The sequence below is a fragment of the Abramis brama genome (assembly GCF_963993115.1).
Source record: "Abramis brama genome assembly, chromosome: 16".
In the NCBI taxonomy this organism is placed as follows: Eukaryota; Metazoa; Chordata; class Actinopteri; order Cypriniformes; family Leuciscidae; genus Abramis; species Abramis brama.
In genome coordinates this window covers 3629144-3644643 of record NC_139978.1, presented here as the reverse complement: position 1 = coordinate 3644643, position 15500 = coordinate 3629144, and the positions used below count along the sequence as shown (strand labels likewise).

General features: G+C 37.4%; 1 protein-coding gene across 1 annotated transcript in view; it reads left to right on the top strand.

Annotated features, from left to right (window-relative positions):
- Window positions 1–6085: 6085 nt before the first annotated feature.
- Window positions 6086–15500, top strand: part of cfap74 (cilia and flagella associated protein 74) — a 59141-nt gene continuing 49726 nt past the window's right edge. Inside the window, exons 1-6 of the mRNA XM_084087034.1 lie at window positions 6086–6223; window positions 6633–6711; window positions 10415–10552; window positions 12938–13036; window positions 13107–13211; window positions 15294–15467. Coding sequence (XP_083943160.1) covers window positions 6151–6223; window positions 6633–6711; window positions 10415–10552; window positions 12938–13036; window positions 13107–13211; window positions 15294–15467 — 668 coding nt within the window. The 5' untranslated portion in view covers window positions 6086–6150. The remainder of the gene's footprint in view (window positions 6224–6632; window positions 6712–10414; window positions 10553–12937; window positions 13037–13106; window positions 13212–15293; window positions 15468–15500) is intronic.

The window sequence follows — 15500 nt, the reverse complement described above, 5'->3', positions numbered from 1 at the left end:
GAATAGAAGTCAAAATGGCTTGCCATATGACAATAACCTTTCTACTCTAACAACACCTGTCACACAAGATTGAAGCAATAGCAAACCCTAAATAATCAAACCGTGTTCGTTTATTTCAAATAGCCTACAATCGATATACAATAGTTAGGCTATAAAAAATATTGCACATTAATACACGACAAAGGCAAATGTCAGTAGCCTACCACTACCAGCAAAAGATTGGACATAAAATACAAAGTGAGAACAGTTTTGATTGTTGACTTGAAAGAATCGGTTCAGCAAAACTAACTGTTCGAACGAACCGATTCATTTGAATGAACGGATCCCTCCTCTTCGTTCACATCAGATTAAAATCCTCCGCTCGTGACGTGGAGGATACAAGCACTCGCACGATAAAACAATGTTCTTATGTAACATCAACCCTGCTTTACTGTCATCTCTATCACCCTGTCTAATGCTTCTTATGAAGAGGTTTATGAGGCATCAACACACATCCAAGTTCTTTGTTTAATCATTCAAGCACTATTCTCAGTGTCAGACTGTTTGCTTTGTTTGTATCCTGTCTGATGTTTTTTGTGTTGTTGTCTGACATATATAAAGGCCATGATGAGCTTAAATGATGTAATAGTGCGTTCAGTGACATTGATTGCATAAGCTCTTGTTGACTTATACTGAACATTGAAAGGGTTTTTTAGAAACCCTTCATGCTATTGACAATGTTATAGCAAGTGTTTAAGCTGTTGTTCTGGGAGTTTGTAGAGAGAAGAGAGAAAGAGAAGACAATAGAATAGAGAGATGGATAGAGATGTGTTAGTGAATAAGAGGATTTTCACCACTACAGAATACAGGAATGCTGAGCTGTGTGATTATTTAGTCTTCATAACTTATACAAAACAGCCCTAGTGTGACACACACACACACACACACAGAGAGAGAGAGAGAGAGAGAGAGAGAGAGAAGGTAAAGGCATAGCCTACACACCCTGTACACACACACATTAAGACCACCACAAATTATTATTAGCAGGGCCATAACCATATACCCATATATAATATAATATAATATAATATAATATAATATAATATAATATAATATAATATAATATAATATAATATAATATAATATATTTAAAAACATATTTTCAAAAATATAAAAATACCATTAGCATAAGTCACCATGAAATCAAAAGGGACACTTCTTATTTCTTATGGAATATTGCAGTATTTATTATAAATTTATTTTCAAATTGGTTGCCGCTCCCTCGCACCGGTAAACACGTCATCAGAGAAGAGAAGGTTTCTAATTATGATTTTGAATAAATACTGCAATATTCTTTAAAAAAACAAGAATTGTCCATTTTGATTTCGTGGTGACTTTAAGGAAACAGCTCTCTGACTTATTACAGTTTTTTCCAATTGCTAACACACAATTTTGCAAACTAGACTAGTTTTATCAAAATACTTAACACAATTCACAAAACCACACACACAAACTGCTGAATACCTCATATATCCTGCTAAATGAAGCACTGCAACCAAAACTACATATAGCCGAGCATTATCAAAATCAAACTTTTGCACGAAATGGCACACACTTTATTCATATTAGCAGATTTTTGTATAACCAACTACACACTGTTGGGCGTAATGAAGAGCACTCTCATCTTTAGTATGCTTTGCCATAATATTTATAGTTCAAATTGTAGAAAATTCTTCAGATTGTTCACATGCACAGAAATAATACACACACATGCTGTTGAAACATTTTTATTTTTTATTTTTCACCAAACAAGTCAGTGCAACATATGCACAGCAGAAATATTTACACTGGACTGAACAAAAATATGCTCACAAAAAAACCCCAGTAAACTGAAAAAGATTGAAGTGTTAACAATTAACCATTGAGGTGTTTGGTCAGGTGACACATATATCGGCCAATCAGATCATGGAGTGTCATTTTGAATGGCAGTGTTTTGAAATAGCAAACATGTGACTTTATGTCCGATTGTTGTGTGTATGCAGAGAACCGTGTTCAGTGCGTTTAAAAAGTGCCATTTTGAATTGCAAAATCTATCTATAAATTACAGGAACGTCTGTCTGTGTGTGTGTGTATGTCTGTTCTTCGCATATCTCTCGAACCGTTAGTCCGATGGATTTCAAACTCGACAGGTGTCTCGCTACGGGCACGAGTAAGTGCAGTGCCAAGTTTGACGTTGTTTGGATGAGAAATGCTAAAGATATCGTTAAATATATCATTTTTAAAAGGTTGTGGTTTAAAAATAAACATTCTGACATTAGAGGGTTGTATCGGTCAAAGAAGCCCCAAGAAGGTTGTGGTTTAAAAATAATCATTCTGACATAAACACTCTGTCAGCTACACTGTTTACTTCTGAATATTATAGTTTGGTTCCTTCTGAATATTATAGTTCGGTTCCAGAACGTGATAAATCCATTTTGATTAATTTGAGTAAAAATGTGTTTTCTTTACCAAGAAAGTGGCAAGATGAAAACCACTATTTTCTGTTTCAAACTTTCACATAGCATCTTTAGGTTATAATAACATAAAAAATTCAAATCCAGATTTTGATTTTCAAAGATTTATTATAAAAACGGATTATTTTCCCCCAAAAATGCAATAAATTCATGACACTTTTTTCCCAAAATGCAATTAATCCATTGAATCAATATAAAAGTTATTTTTTATCATATTGAAACTGTTGAAATCAGCCATCACTAAGAAATATCTCCTGAACTTTTTTGACGGCGATCAGCTCACAAAAACTGATTTTGCACGGGCACTTTGCACTCCCTGAATCAACGCGCTTATACATTTGTGGATGTAAACTGAATCTATAAGTCAGCTATGGTGTTTACTTCTGAATATTATATTTCATTCTGGTGCGCTTAACGTTATCGCTACTGTGTAAATGTATTCACCAACTAAACATATCCTATTCAATGTGTTCACAGTCTCTTTCACGGGCATCATTTGTAGTAGCCTATTCACAAAATGTTTCCTCAAGCATAGCGTTTTCTCGGAGTTCACTGTGTGCTTTCTACCATGCACAAATAAAAATGTCACTGAACTTTTGCTGTGTAATTGTAACAATGTGCACTCAAACACACCAAACCAACAATTACTAAATACACACTTAAAAACTTGCACGGGCATTTTGCACTAGTGTGTGTAAAGCAGAAAATGTGTTTAGACTTTTGGAGACTTGAGAAGAAGTTTTGCTCTCTGTGTGTCAGTTTAAATAATTGTGCTGTGCATGTCATTTTAGTGTGTTAGCAACTGGAAACTGTAAAGGTATTTAATTTGTGAATCGGACAACACAACACAACACAACACAACACAGGCATGCATTACAGCCACTACCAGGGTTGCCAGGTGCCAGCAAGGTTTTCCAGCCCAAAACCTCGAGAATGCACAAAAAACCGCCCAATTTTTTGTGTGGCTTGTTTCTCGTTTAAACACATTAAAATCATTAACAAGCTTTAAAATTACCCATTTTTCAACTTGGCCTATCCGATTTTAGAAACCAATATTCAATCAAATGAATGCAAAAGTAGGCTACACTGACAGTCAGACTATTCTAGGCTACTATTAAACTATAAGCTTATGTTACGGAAAATAATATGCGATCAACTTTGGCTATCAATGAGTCTGTTAATTGTCAATAAAAGACGCTTGGAACAAAAGCATTCAGTAAGTTACATAACAACATTGAGTGGATATATGGACATAAAAAATAACCCACTTTAACATTTCAATTATTTCAAATAGCAACATGAAACATGCATATTCATTAAGGCTGGGTGAAAAAATCGATTCACCTATAGGCCTATCGCGATTTTTTTTAATTTTATTTTTTTATTACGATTTTAAAAATAGATTTTTTTTATTATTACAGAATATTACCGATAATTGCTTTATTTTGCCCTTGCTTATAGATCAGGTTGACCGGCGTTGACAGAAGTTAGCCACTTTCGTTTCAACAGAGGATCATGTGTCGTTACCATAGGTCGTTACAGAGCTGCACGATTCATCTAACGTTAACGTTATAAAAGACTGTGATCTCGATTCAAACACCCACGCGATCTTCTTCTATTTCGTCTGTCTATTAAACCTTTGACAAAATCATATCGCAACATTCAAATCTGTGTTGGCGCTGCTGCTGACCCGGAGAGAGTTGTCATGAAACCGCAGTGTCAGTCGGCTAGCTAAGTTTGAAAACCCCGCGGGCGCGAATGATCTAGTGTGTTGTTTGAGTGCGAGCGTGACGTGAGGTGAGCTGAAGGTAGTGGGAGGGAGTGTCTGTTGTAAGTTTAGGGGGCACGTCAGCCAGAGCTGTGGTGTGTGTCTGTGTGTGTGTGTGTGTGTGTGTGTGAGTGAGTGAGACTGCTGCCTGCTGAACATTGGGTCGCAGGAAGAAGGATCTGAAGTGCCGGTGTTTCGGCAACAAAAACCCGCCGAACTGATCCGAAACCAGCCCAATTTTTATCCACCCGCCCAAACCCATTTTTGCCCGCAAATTAGATTGCAAAACCGCCCAATCTGGCAACCCTGGCCACTACATTTCCCAAGGTACCTCGCGAATCTGTTGCCATGGAAGCACAACAACAGAAGCTGCTGCGACTCCAGAAGTTGACAGGAAAAAGTAGGTAATAAATATGAAAATGCTTTTTAGCTTTTTAGGCAGATACGTTCCCTTTTGATCGAATACTTTATTATAAGACAGCGACTATTGCCAGACAAACAATCGAGATCGTTAGGCTGCTTTTAAACAATACTTATACAGCCTGTTTTGATATTTCTGATCTGCATATGATATGGCGATTTTTCATTATTGAATATTAGTAGCCTATATTCCCGGTTAACAGAGAACATTCTGGCAAGGTTTTCTCAAAGTTATGAATAAACATTTTTTCAGTAGCAGCTAATGTTAATAGAACGTTCTTTTGGACGTTATCGGGTCTTTAATAATGTTCTTAAAACATAAGCACATAGGCTATATAATATATAACTTATACACTACCGGTCAAAAGTTTATCTGAAATTGAAAGCTTTTGTAACATTAAACACTACCGTTCAAAAGTTTGGGGTCAGTAAGAATTTTAATTTTATTTTTGGGGGGGAAGGAAATAAAATAAATCAATAATTGTATTCATCAAGGATGAGTTAAATTGATCAGAAGTTACAGTAAAGACATTTATAATGTTAGAAAATATTCTATTTTAAATAAATGCTGTTCTTTTGAACTTTCTATTCATCAAAGAATTTTGAAAAAAAATTGTACACAACTTCAACATTGATAATAATCATAAATGTTTCTTGAGCTTCAAATCATCATATTAGAATGATTTCTGAAGGATCATGTGACACTGAAGACTGGAGTAATGATGCTGAAAATTCAGCTTTGATCTGAGGAATAAATTACATTTTAAAATATATTAAAATAGAAAACAGTCATTTTAAATTGTCATAATATTTCACAATATTACTATTTTTTAATCAAATAAATGCAGCCTTGGTGAGCAGAAGAGACTCTTTTAAAAACATTAAAATCTTACCGAACTAAAACTTTTGACCAGTAAACGTTCCCATGAACTGACAGTTCACCCAAAACTGAAATTTCTGAAATTCTTCCGTACTATTTTTATTTTAGTTTGGTTTGGTTACCAACATTCTTCAAAATATCTTCTTTTGTGGTCAGCACAAGAAATAAATTTATATAGGTTTGTGTTATGTGGGAGTGTTTTATAATCTGTGTTTCATTACAGTTTTCCTGGTAGCTCACCTGCAATCAACAGGTTAATTGGTGTCACCTGAAGGGAGCCTCTCTCTCTCTCTCTCTCTCTCTCTCTCTCTCTCTCTCTCTCTCTCTCTCTCTCTCTCTCTCTCTCTCTCTCTGCTTCTACAGTCCTCTTTTTCTTTTAATATTAAATAAACTTTATTTTGATTGGCAGACTTCTGTGTTTGAGTCCTTTATGTTGCTTCCCTAGAGCCAGGGTACATTAAGAGTGACTAAATGATGACAGAATTTTCATTTTTGGGTGAACTATCCCTTTAATGGAAGGTTAGCAAAACATTCTTAGAAGATGTTCTTGTTAGCTGGTTTACTCCTGCAGGTCACGAGGAGACGAGGATATGGCGAACAGTGCTGATCTCTCAACGCCTGCAACTGAACATGAGCCTCATAGTATTGGCACACACACAGAAGGTAAAGACATGTAACGTACACACACACATTAAGACCACCACAAGTTATTACTAGCAGGGCCATAATTTGCAGGGATATTTGGGATATATTCTTGATGCTGCTCTTCTCCACTCCGTTACACTCCTCTCTGTCTGATGTTAGGATGACCACAAGTTTTAAAAGTTATATTTATACGCTCTGCCTCAGCGGTCTAACAGCGCTCGTCAATGTCAAAATGATTTAGATAGCCAATCAAATCAAAGGAGGCGGAGCTAACTGTTCACAGAAGATGAACGCTTTAGTTTTAATGGTGAAAGAGTTAGTAAAATGTACAATATTTGTTCACGGCCTTGATTATTACTAGTATTATCATAACTTGTTGTAAGATGAAAACATCATAAGATGTTTTATGTATTTGATGCCTCTTTAGAAGAAGGCACTCTGGATGACATCTTCAGGTTTGAGGAGGACTTCCCTGATTGGTCCACAGGGTTTGACAGCTCTGAGTGGTAGGTGTTAAAATGCATGTTCATTATTTTCTTTTTCATCACATAAGCTACAGCTGAGACTTGTTTTTCATAGATGTGGAGACATACATGAATGGTTAAAAGAATGAATTGTAAAAAAAAAAAAAAAAAAAAAAAATCTGATGCAGTCATTAAAGGCACAATATGTAACTTTTTTGCTTTAAAAATAGCAAAAATCACTATATCTATGTTATATATATTTTTTAGTTGTGTACTTACATTATCCCGACTGTTTCCAAAAACGTTCAAACCAGGAGAAATTTGTAATTTAATTCGAGAAACGTCCCGTTTCTTTATTTCCGTTGTGTCACCGCCAATGCCGTCATATCCGCGTTGTCCCTGGTTTCCGCTCGTGCTGCCATGGTAACCAGAGTTATGAACCAGAGCCCTCTGATAGTAACCAAAGCGACAGACGTGGACCACTGTAGTTCGCAATGTCTATCTGCACGCTGTTGTTGTTTCGTTCAAACATTATGGACCATGGCAAGCAGACTTTGGATAAAAAAGGAGAACTAAAACGAGAATCAATATCAGCGCGGTGTTTTCGAGATGCCGAGAGCTCCCATAGACAGTATATAAACCGAGAGCTCCACGTCCGAGACTTCGACCGCTCCTACATGTACTTTATTAAACAGGTGAGCACATTTACATAAAACTAATCAATGTTTTATAGTTCAACAATGATAAAATGTCAGAATATGATCTGTATGTTATTCTAATGTTGATCTAGTTTACTGCTAGTCTCATACAGATGAACTAACACATACATTTCAACACATTCAAATGCAGTTTAGTGTGCTAGTGTAATGTTAGACCAAGTGAAACAGCGCTGCGTTACCTCACAAGTTTAATTTGTCTAATAAACTGACCTGTGAGTAGTAATTCTGCGTGTAGTTCGGTAGAATGAAATGTCCATATTCCTTTTATATCCGCGGGACTCGCGTCGCGTGTGGAGCTGATAGCTGTCTCTTAGCAATCCCGAACTGCTTCATATCACAGTCATGATAAAAGCATCGATGTATTCAGTCATCCATAAACATTATTAGATCGGTCGGCTTGACGTTGACGACAAGATCCATAATTCTTAGCAAATGTTGCGTCATCAAACTACGCCTTTGTTATTGTAAATAGGTTAGCGACCCCTAGTGGCGAAAAATGCCATACTGTACGTTTAACTTATTTTGATATTTTAAACCATCAATGTTTTTGATTTCTTTTTAAAAAAAAAACTTTTATATTAATACGATTAATATTGATTCTTAAAAACATTTAATCACAAGTTACTTTTCACCACAAAGATGACAATAATTGAACAATTGAATAATTGCAATATCAGGTTAATATCATGTATATTACTAATGTTTCAGAGAAAATATATTTAAGCAGAGGTTTACAGTGTTGTGTGAAACCCTTCACTCTAAATGGCTGGGTTTAGAAGAGCCCACAGGTAACCCAGTGCTGGGTAAATACTGGACTGAACACGTGTGTCGGGGTGGCTGCTAACCGGAGCTCACGATGAGGGAGAGTTCAGGAATAAATCCACACAGGAGAAACGTAGGAACAGGCAAAAGCTTCCACATAAAATAGACGACACCAGACAAAGCCACTGTCAAAACGATCCTCATTCACACGGATCCGCGTAAACGGCTAAAACGCTGTATTCTGATGTCAGGCCATTAGATGAAACGCTATAGACTGAGCATATACAGTACGCATGACGCCTTCATCTTCAGATATTCACGTTTTTGTTGTTTACACTTGCACTTTGAAACCCGTTTTCAAAAGTTGTAAGTTTTTAGTTGAAAGCGTTGTCGTGTAAACAGCCCCTAAGATGGAGAACTAATAAGATAATTAACTGAACAGGTGAATGTAATCAATAATCAGACACACTGGGAAACTGGGTCACAGGGAAAGAAACAGGCGGATGATGGAGACTTAAGAGGCGCCACCCGGGGGACGGCCTCCTCGAGAGGCCTATTAGAGAATTGAGATGTCCTTCAAGATGGCTGAGCTCGATCGGTTCCCGGGTCATAGGAGGGAGGAGTGAGGAGACGAGGAGGGATATTGGGAGTCTGTCAGTAACGCTCTGTTTACTTCCTGTCTCTATGAAGCCCCTCCTTCTGAAAAGCACACTGTGCTCTGATTGGTCGGCTGGAGCGGTGTGTTGTGATTGGTCAAGCACTTCCGCTTCCTTGGCTAAAAAGTCTTTGATCGCTAGTTTGATGTGTTCACCGACAGCTGATTGAGCGTTGCGATCAGATTTGACCTCTGAGGAAATCTGTCAGTGTCAGAAGATTAGACTCTCAGTCCTGCAGTGATTCTCCTACGACCACCGTCAAATTGTCTTAGGCCCTGTCCCAAATGGTGCACTTCATGTGGACTTTCGGTCTCGTGGACTTAAATTGCACGTGCTCGCCGAGTCTACGAGTCCGTAGGCCGTCCCATTCAGCATTTTACCGCTCTGAAGTGTGCTTAGCAGCGCCCCCTCTGTACCCTTGAAGCGGTCTTCAGGCTCCACACACTTTAACTACCCAGGAATCCTTGCGAAAGGCCAATCAGACAACGGATGGGAGTAGATTTCGCTCACGGATAATTGTTGACATGGCTGAGAAGAAAATATTACTGTTTTTATGACCTAAATGTACATTTTACCAGTTGTTACCTACAGTTTATACAAACATTATGGTCATCGACCAGTGGTTGATGTCTCAAACATAATAATAGCGCGTTTAATAATACGATCGCATTATGATTCATTAAATAAATAGAACCGAATGTCAGGGCTTTACTGAGTCATATGTAAACATAGTATGAATATTGAAACCTGTAAATTCATCTGAAACTCATGCACATTTTCATTATGTGTTAAAATTGTAATCTTAGTTCAAATGTAACATTATGTATTATTATGTACAACTGTATACATAAATCATTTAAATAAGCATGATGTATCTATTGTCTAATGCCCAGGTGACATGCACAATATCAGAACTGTAAAATTAGGCTGTGTAGTGGACATGGAGATGAGACGTCGGAGCGCAAAAACGTGATTTCTCCTGTCCAACAACAACCAGGCCGTTATTTCCGGCGTGCCGATCGAGTCTGTCCCAAAAATACCTCTCAATGCGCCCTCGAGGACTCGAGCCAAGGGCCCTATAGGTCTGCACTACATGACGTCACCAAAGTGTGGACTCTGAGGAAGTCCACAAGTCCGGAGTGTGCCATTTGGGACAGGGCCTTAATTTTTCAAGACAAGCCATGACCATAATTAACGTTAGATATTTCTTTGTAGCCACCATTTCAATCCCGCGTGTAGTGAAGCTCACTGTGAACATACGTGTCATTGATTGATGATGTAAAACTTACAGCGATGATCATGTTCGTACAGTCTGACTCTGACAAGAAGCAATCATAAAGGACTAACGGTTACGCCCCTTTATTTTGTGTATGCTTTGGGCGGGAAATATTTAAATGAGGAATATTGTGACTCAAACAGCAACACTAAAGAAAGATGAACATGGGAAAAAGAATAATAGGACCCATTTAATGCTAATTCCAATCAATTTAAAGCATCTTTGCTGAATAAAATAATTAATTTTGTTCAGAAAAAAGCTCACTTTTAATTGATACGCTACTGTTCAGATGTTTGTATATCTATTTCTGGCTCTTGTCTACCTTGTCTAAGGGAAATGAGTGATGGTGAAGATGACACAGGCGGGGAGAAGCTATACATTGACAAGAAACACATGTTCAAGCTTAAAAAGTTTCTGGCCCAACTGGACACCTTTTACGAGCAGAAGAAACTGAATTTGCTTCAAGCCAGGTCTGTATCCTCGTTCACTGTAATAACGTGGCCCTTCCCTTTACAGTTCACAGATAAATCTGCCTCAGCCTCTCAGGGTGGGAAGGTTTTAGACTCTGTGAATCTCTGAATCTCTGCCTCCCACTGTGTTTTCTGCTGTACATCATGGTGTGAGCACATGCCATAGTAAAGCTGTCAGGAGCTGTAGGTGGACTGAGCTCAGAGCCGTCGATGCCTTCTCCATGGACAATAGTGCATTCACAGCGTTTAGGAAGATCTCAGAGAAACTGAATCAAATGTTGGGGTCATATTTCACCCAAAACAAAAATAAACCAATCAGTAATTCTATTTTGTATAAAGAATGAAATTGTTAATCCTTCACCAAATTCTTATTACTGTAATGAAAAAAGATCTCATTCTCATTACCTTAAAAATAATGAGAAGGAGATTTATTTTCAAAAACAGGGATGCAAACAGCACACACATCAGAAGTGCTGACTACATGTGATTGGTGCAGATCTGATATGGTGTGCGAACACACAACGCGTTACAGTTTTTCCAATTGCTAACACACAATTTTGCAAACTAGGCTGGTTTTATCAAAATACTTAACACAATTCACAAAACCACACACACAAACTGCTGAATACCTCATATATCTTGCAAAATTAAGCACTGCAACCAAAACTACATATAGCCGAGCATTATCAAAATCAAACTTTTGCATGAAATGGCACACACTTTATTCATATTAGCAGATTTTTGTCTAACCAACTACACACTGTTGGGCGTAATGAAGAGCACTCTCATCTTTAGTATGCTTTGCCATAATACTAAAATAGTTCAAATTGTAGAAAATTTTTCAGATTGTTCACATGCACAGAAATATTTGCAGACACACACACATGCTGTTGAAACATTTTTTTTATTTTTTTTCACCAAACAAGTCAGTGCAACATATGCACAGCAGAAATATTTACACTGGACTGAACAAAAAAATGCTCATAATAAACAGTAAACTGAAAAACACTGAAGCGTTAACAATTAACCATTGAGGTGTTTGGTCAGGTGACATGTATCGGCCAATCAGCTCATGGAGTGTCATTTTGAATGGCAGTGTTTTGAAATGGCAAACATGTGACTTTATGTCAGATTGTGTGTGTTATGCAGAGAACCGTGTTCAGTGCGTTTAAAAAGTGCCATTTTGAATTGCAAAATGTGTGTAAAGCAGAAAATGTGTTTAGACTTTTGGAGACTTGAGAAGAGGTTTTGCTCTCTGTGTCAGTTTAAATAATTGTGCTGTTCATGTCATTTTAGTGTGTTAGCAACTGGAAAAAACTGTTATTACGTCTAATCTCAACAGTTTGCCAGTCATGTGACTGACGACAGCACATGCACAGGGATTCTGCATCTATGCTGAAGTGCTGCAGGTTTTCATGGATATAAATACATAGTACAACTGACAACCAATTTTTTTGACTGGTACTGGTACTACTGATTCTCTAAGTAGTGCTATAAGGAAGGAAGCACAATGCAAATATGGACCGTATTTTAAGTCTAGCTCTATCTAAACATCTGATAAAGGAAGATACATTCACTATGTATAGCAACGTTTTCAAGATAATAGGTTTTAAGATAATAGGTTTTTTACTCCACTGGGAAATACTTTTTTGTTTATTTGTTTTAAGCACAGAATTCACTGAAAATAAAAAAATATTCACAAATGGGGTGAGAAAATTAGATTATATGTATTGTTTTAAGGATGTTTAGATATTGAAAAACAAGAAATGCTTATTATAATTTTTTTTTTTTTTTGGTGCATGTGGATTTTTTTCAACCCAGTTTCATGATAAGTCTTAAGAATTAATCTGAGATTTTGAAATCATAAATTGGCCTGTGCAAAAACCTATGAGCCAAATATCAAATTAAGCATAAAGTCGAAACCCTAAGCTAATCTCAATTATTAAAGACTATAAACGTGGATTTTCATTCAGTCAGGAATGATGCGACATGATTTTGCCCTCTTGTGAGTGTGTTGACTGGTTTAAATGGTGACCTAAATTCAGTCCACGCCGACAGTCACCAGATTACGTCACTCAGACAATCTAATTCTGATTCAGCGTGTTCAATCTGCGAAAACAAGCTCCGTCAGACTCCGACACACTGATCCGACAAACCCCGATGAAGTGTGTGTTGCCGTCTGTCGGCGCGGTGTGAACTGGCCCCTATAAGGGATCTTCACAGTTTAATCATTAATCTCAGCATTCCCTATAATGGGAAATCTGTTATTTTCTTGTTACAAAATACAACATTTTCAGTGACTTGTTAAATGAAGATTTTCAGCTTCTGAATAACACAAAAATGTATTTGTGAATCTGAGTTTGTACAAAATGTACTTTCTTCAAGGGAGGAACTAAAAGCATTTCACCTCCATGTGACTGAGCTGGAGGAGAACAGAGAGCAGATTGAGCTGGATATTGAAAGAGAGAAACAAGCTGAGAACAGGTAAAACACTTTTTTACAAACGAAGTCCCCTGAAGAAGAGAAGTGTCTACCTCTGCTTCCTTCTGTGCAGCGTGGCGGTGCTCCGGCTCCGAGCTCAACACAAGCGTGTGTGTGCCGAGCTGCAGGTGGAGGAGGATCTGGGGGATCATCTAGCCATGGTCCTCAGAGAGCATGAGTGAGTTTCAGATCTACAATAATCTCACACTTAATACCTGTGGATTTTAGTGGATTTATTCTCCCCATCTTGATACTGGAACTTGCATTCTGGTTCTAACAATGCGGTTTAAACATAGGAGGAAGCAGGATCCACGTGCAACAGTAGTCTTTTATTAAATAAACTCAAAACTTGACAGACTCAGACTCAGACTCAGACTCAGACTCAGACTCAGACTCAGACTCAGACTCAGACTCAGACTCAGACTCAGACTCAGACTCAGACTCAGGACAACCAATATACAACATCAAGAACTCACAAAGACTGAACAAGACACAGGGTTTAAATACACGGGCAAACAAGATAACAAGGCGGCGTGGTTAATCAGAAACACCTGGGGAGACTGATAAACAAGAAAAACTACAAAGGACTACAACATGGCACAGGACAGGAAATGACGAAAGTCCACACAAGACAAGGGGAACACAAGACAGGAATTATGACGCTTGTCTTGATATTTGTTTTTATTGTGATATTTAAACTTTAAACTTAAACGGCTTTAAACTTCTGGAAATATAGTGGTTGTTTTGCTCATCAATGAAAAAAGCAATGGAGGAAATTCTAAACTGTTTAAAAATTCTCTTAAAGTGCCTTTTTATTATGCTATTTTAAAATGGTCCTTGTTTTGTTTTGGAGGTCTACAATAGGTCTACATGCATCCAAGGTCAAAAAACACTTTAATTTTCTCATAATATGTTACCCTAGATCACAAAACCAGTCACGAGTCGCACGGGTTTACGTGTGACAAAAGCCAACAATACATTGTATGGGTCAAACATATTGATTTTTCTTTTATGCCAAAAATCATTAGGATATTAAGTAAAGATCATGTTCCATGAAGATATTTTTATAAATTTCCTACCGTAAATATATCAAATATTTATTTTTGTGAATGAATGCAGCACAATCGTGAACATAAATGAACAACTTTAAAGGAGATTTTCTCAACGTTTAGATTTTTTTGCACCCTCAGATTCTAGATTATCAAATAGTTGTATCTTGACCAAATATTGTCCTATCATAACATACCATACATCAATGGAAAGCTTATTTATTCAGCTTTCATGTGATATATGAATCTCAATTTCAAAAAATGTACCCATGTGACTGGTTTTGTGGTCCAGGGTCACATATACAGAGTCTGTTTGTTCGAAGATTCGGTTTCTCTAAACTCCTCCTTTCTGAGAGCTGCTCAGCTCTGATTGGTCAGATTGCCCAAAATCAGATTGTGATTGGTTGACCGTTTACAACGTGTGTTGGAAATGGAATGCTCATTTGCATAACTGAATTTCAGCTCTGGATCTTCCTCAGCACTGGATATATAGTGATACGAACAGTAAAGATTTTTACCGTGAGTCTCATCCTTATGAAGTGCATTGAAAAATGGATTTGCTTTGTCAGCAGAAAACAGCGTTTTCTCGACGTGAACAACACGAACCAAACTCAGTGTTTGAGGGTCAAAGTTGGTGTTGGTGATCAGCCAATGAAGGCCACAGGCCACATTATGCAAATTTGTAACAACGCTACATATTTGTAACAGAAAGTGAGACTGGAATTGCTGACGACTCGTTTCATGCAGTTCAGAATCGATTATTTATTTTTGGAGAAAATAACTTGTAGTGCACTTTGGTCTTGAAAACTTAACAGAGCTTTTACATTCACAAACAGTTTACACACTACATGAAAGGTCATAAAGGGGTATTGAAAAGGTCACACTCTACACTAGTGAATCTCAAACTAAGGTTCACGATGTGGATAATTTAATTTCGCTCTCAAATAACATTTAAAAACGAGTTTAACAAGTCGTCAAACAAACTTAATTATTTTTTTTGCCGTTTTATCTTAGTATCTGTTCTGGATGGATTGGGGAGGAAGTCTTAAGTTGTGTATTTTTACAGGAGTTCATCAAACTCTCTTATTTCATTCAAACAAGAAAAATCCAGTTTTACACAGCATGATTTAATCTACAAACCAGGGTTGCCTAACAGAAAGCCTTTGACATGCTGTTGTTGGGGATGAAGAGTGTAATTGTGTTATTTCCAGGCTGGAGCTGTGTCAGGTGGAGGTCGAACTGGGTCGCTTCTTGGCTCTGCGTGAGGAGCTTGAGCTGGAGGAGCAGAACGTCCAATCTCAGGACAAGAAGAAACAAAAGCTCAGACTCCAGCGAGAGAAGAGCGTTATCAAACAACGTAGACACAAAGCACAACATGACAAAATGTAAGAGTTGAATGTGAAATGTGTCACACAATT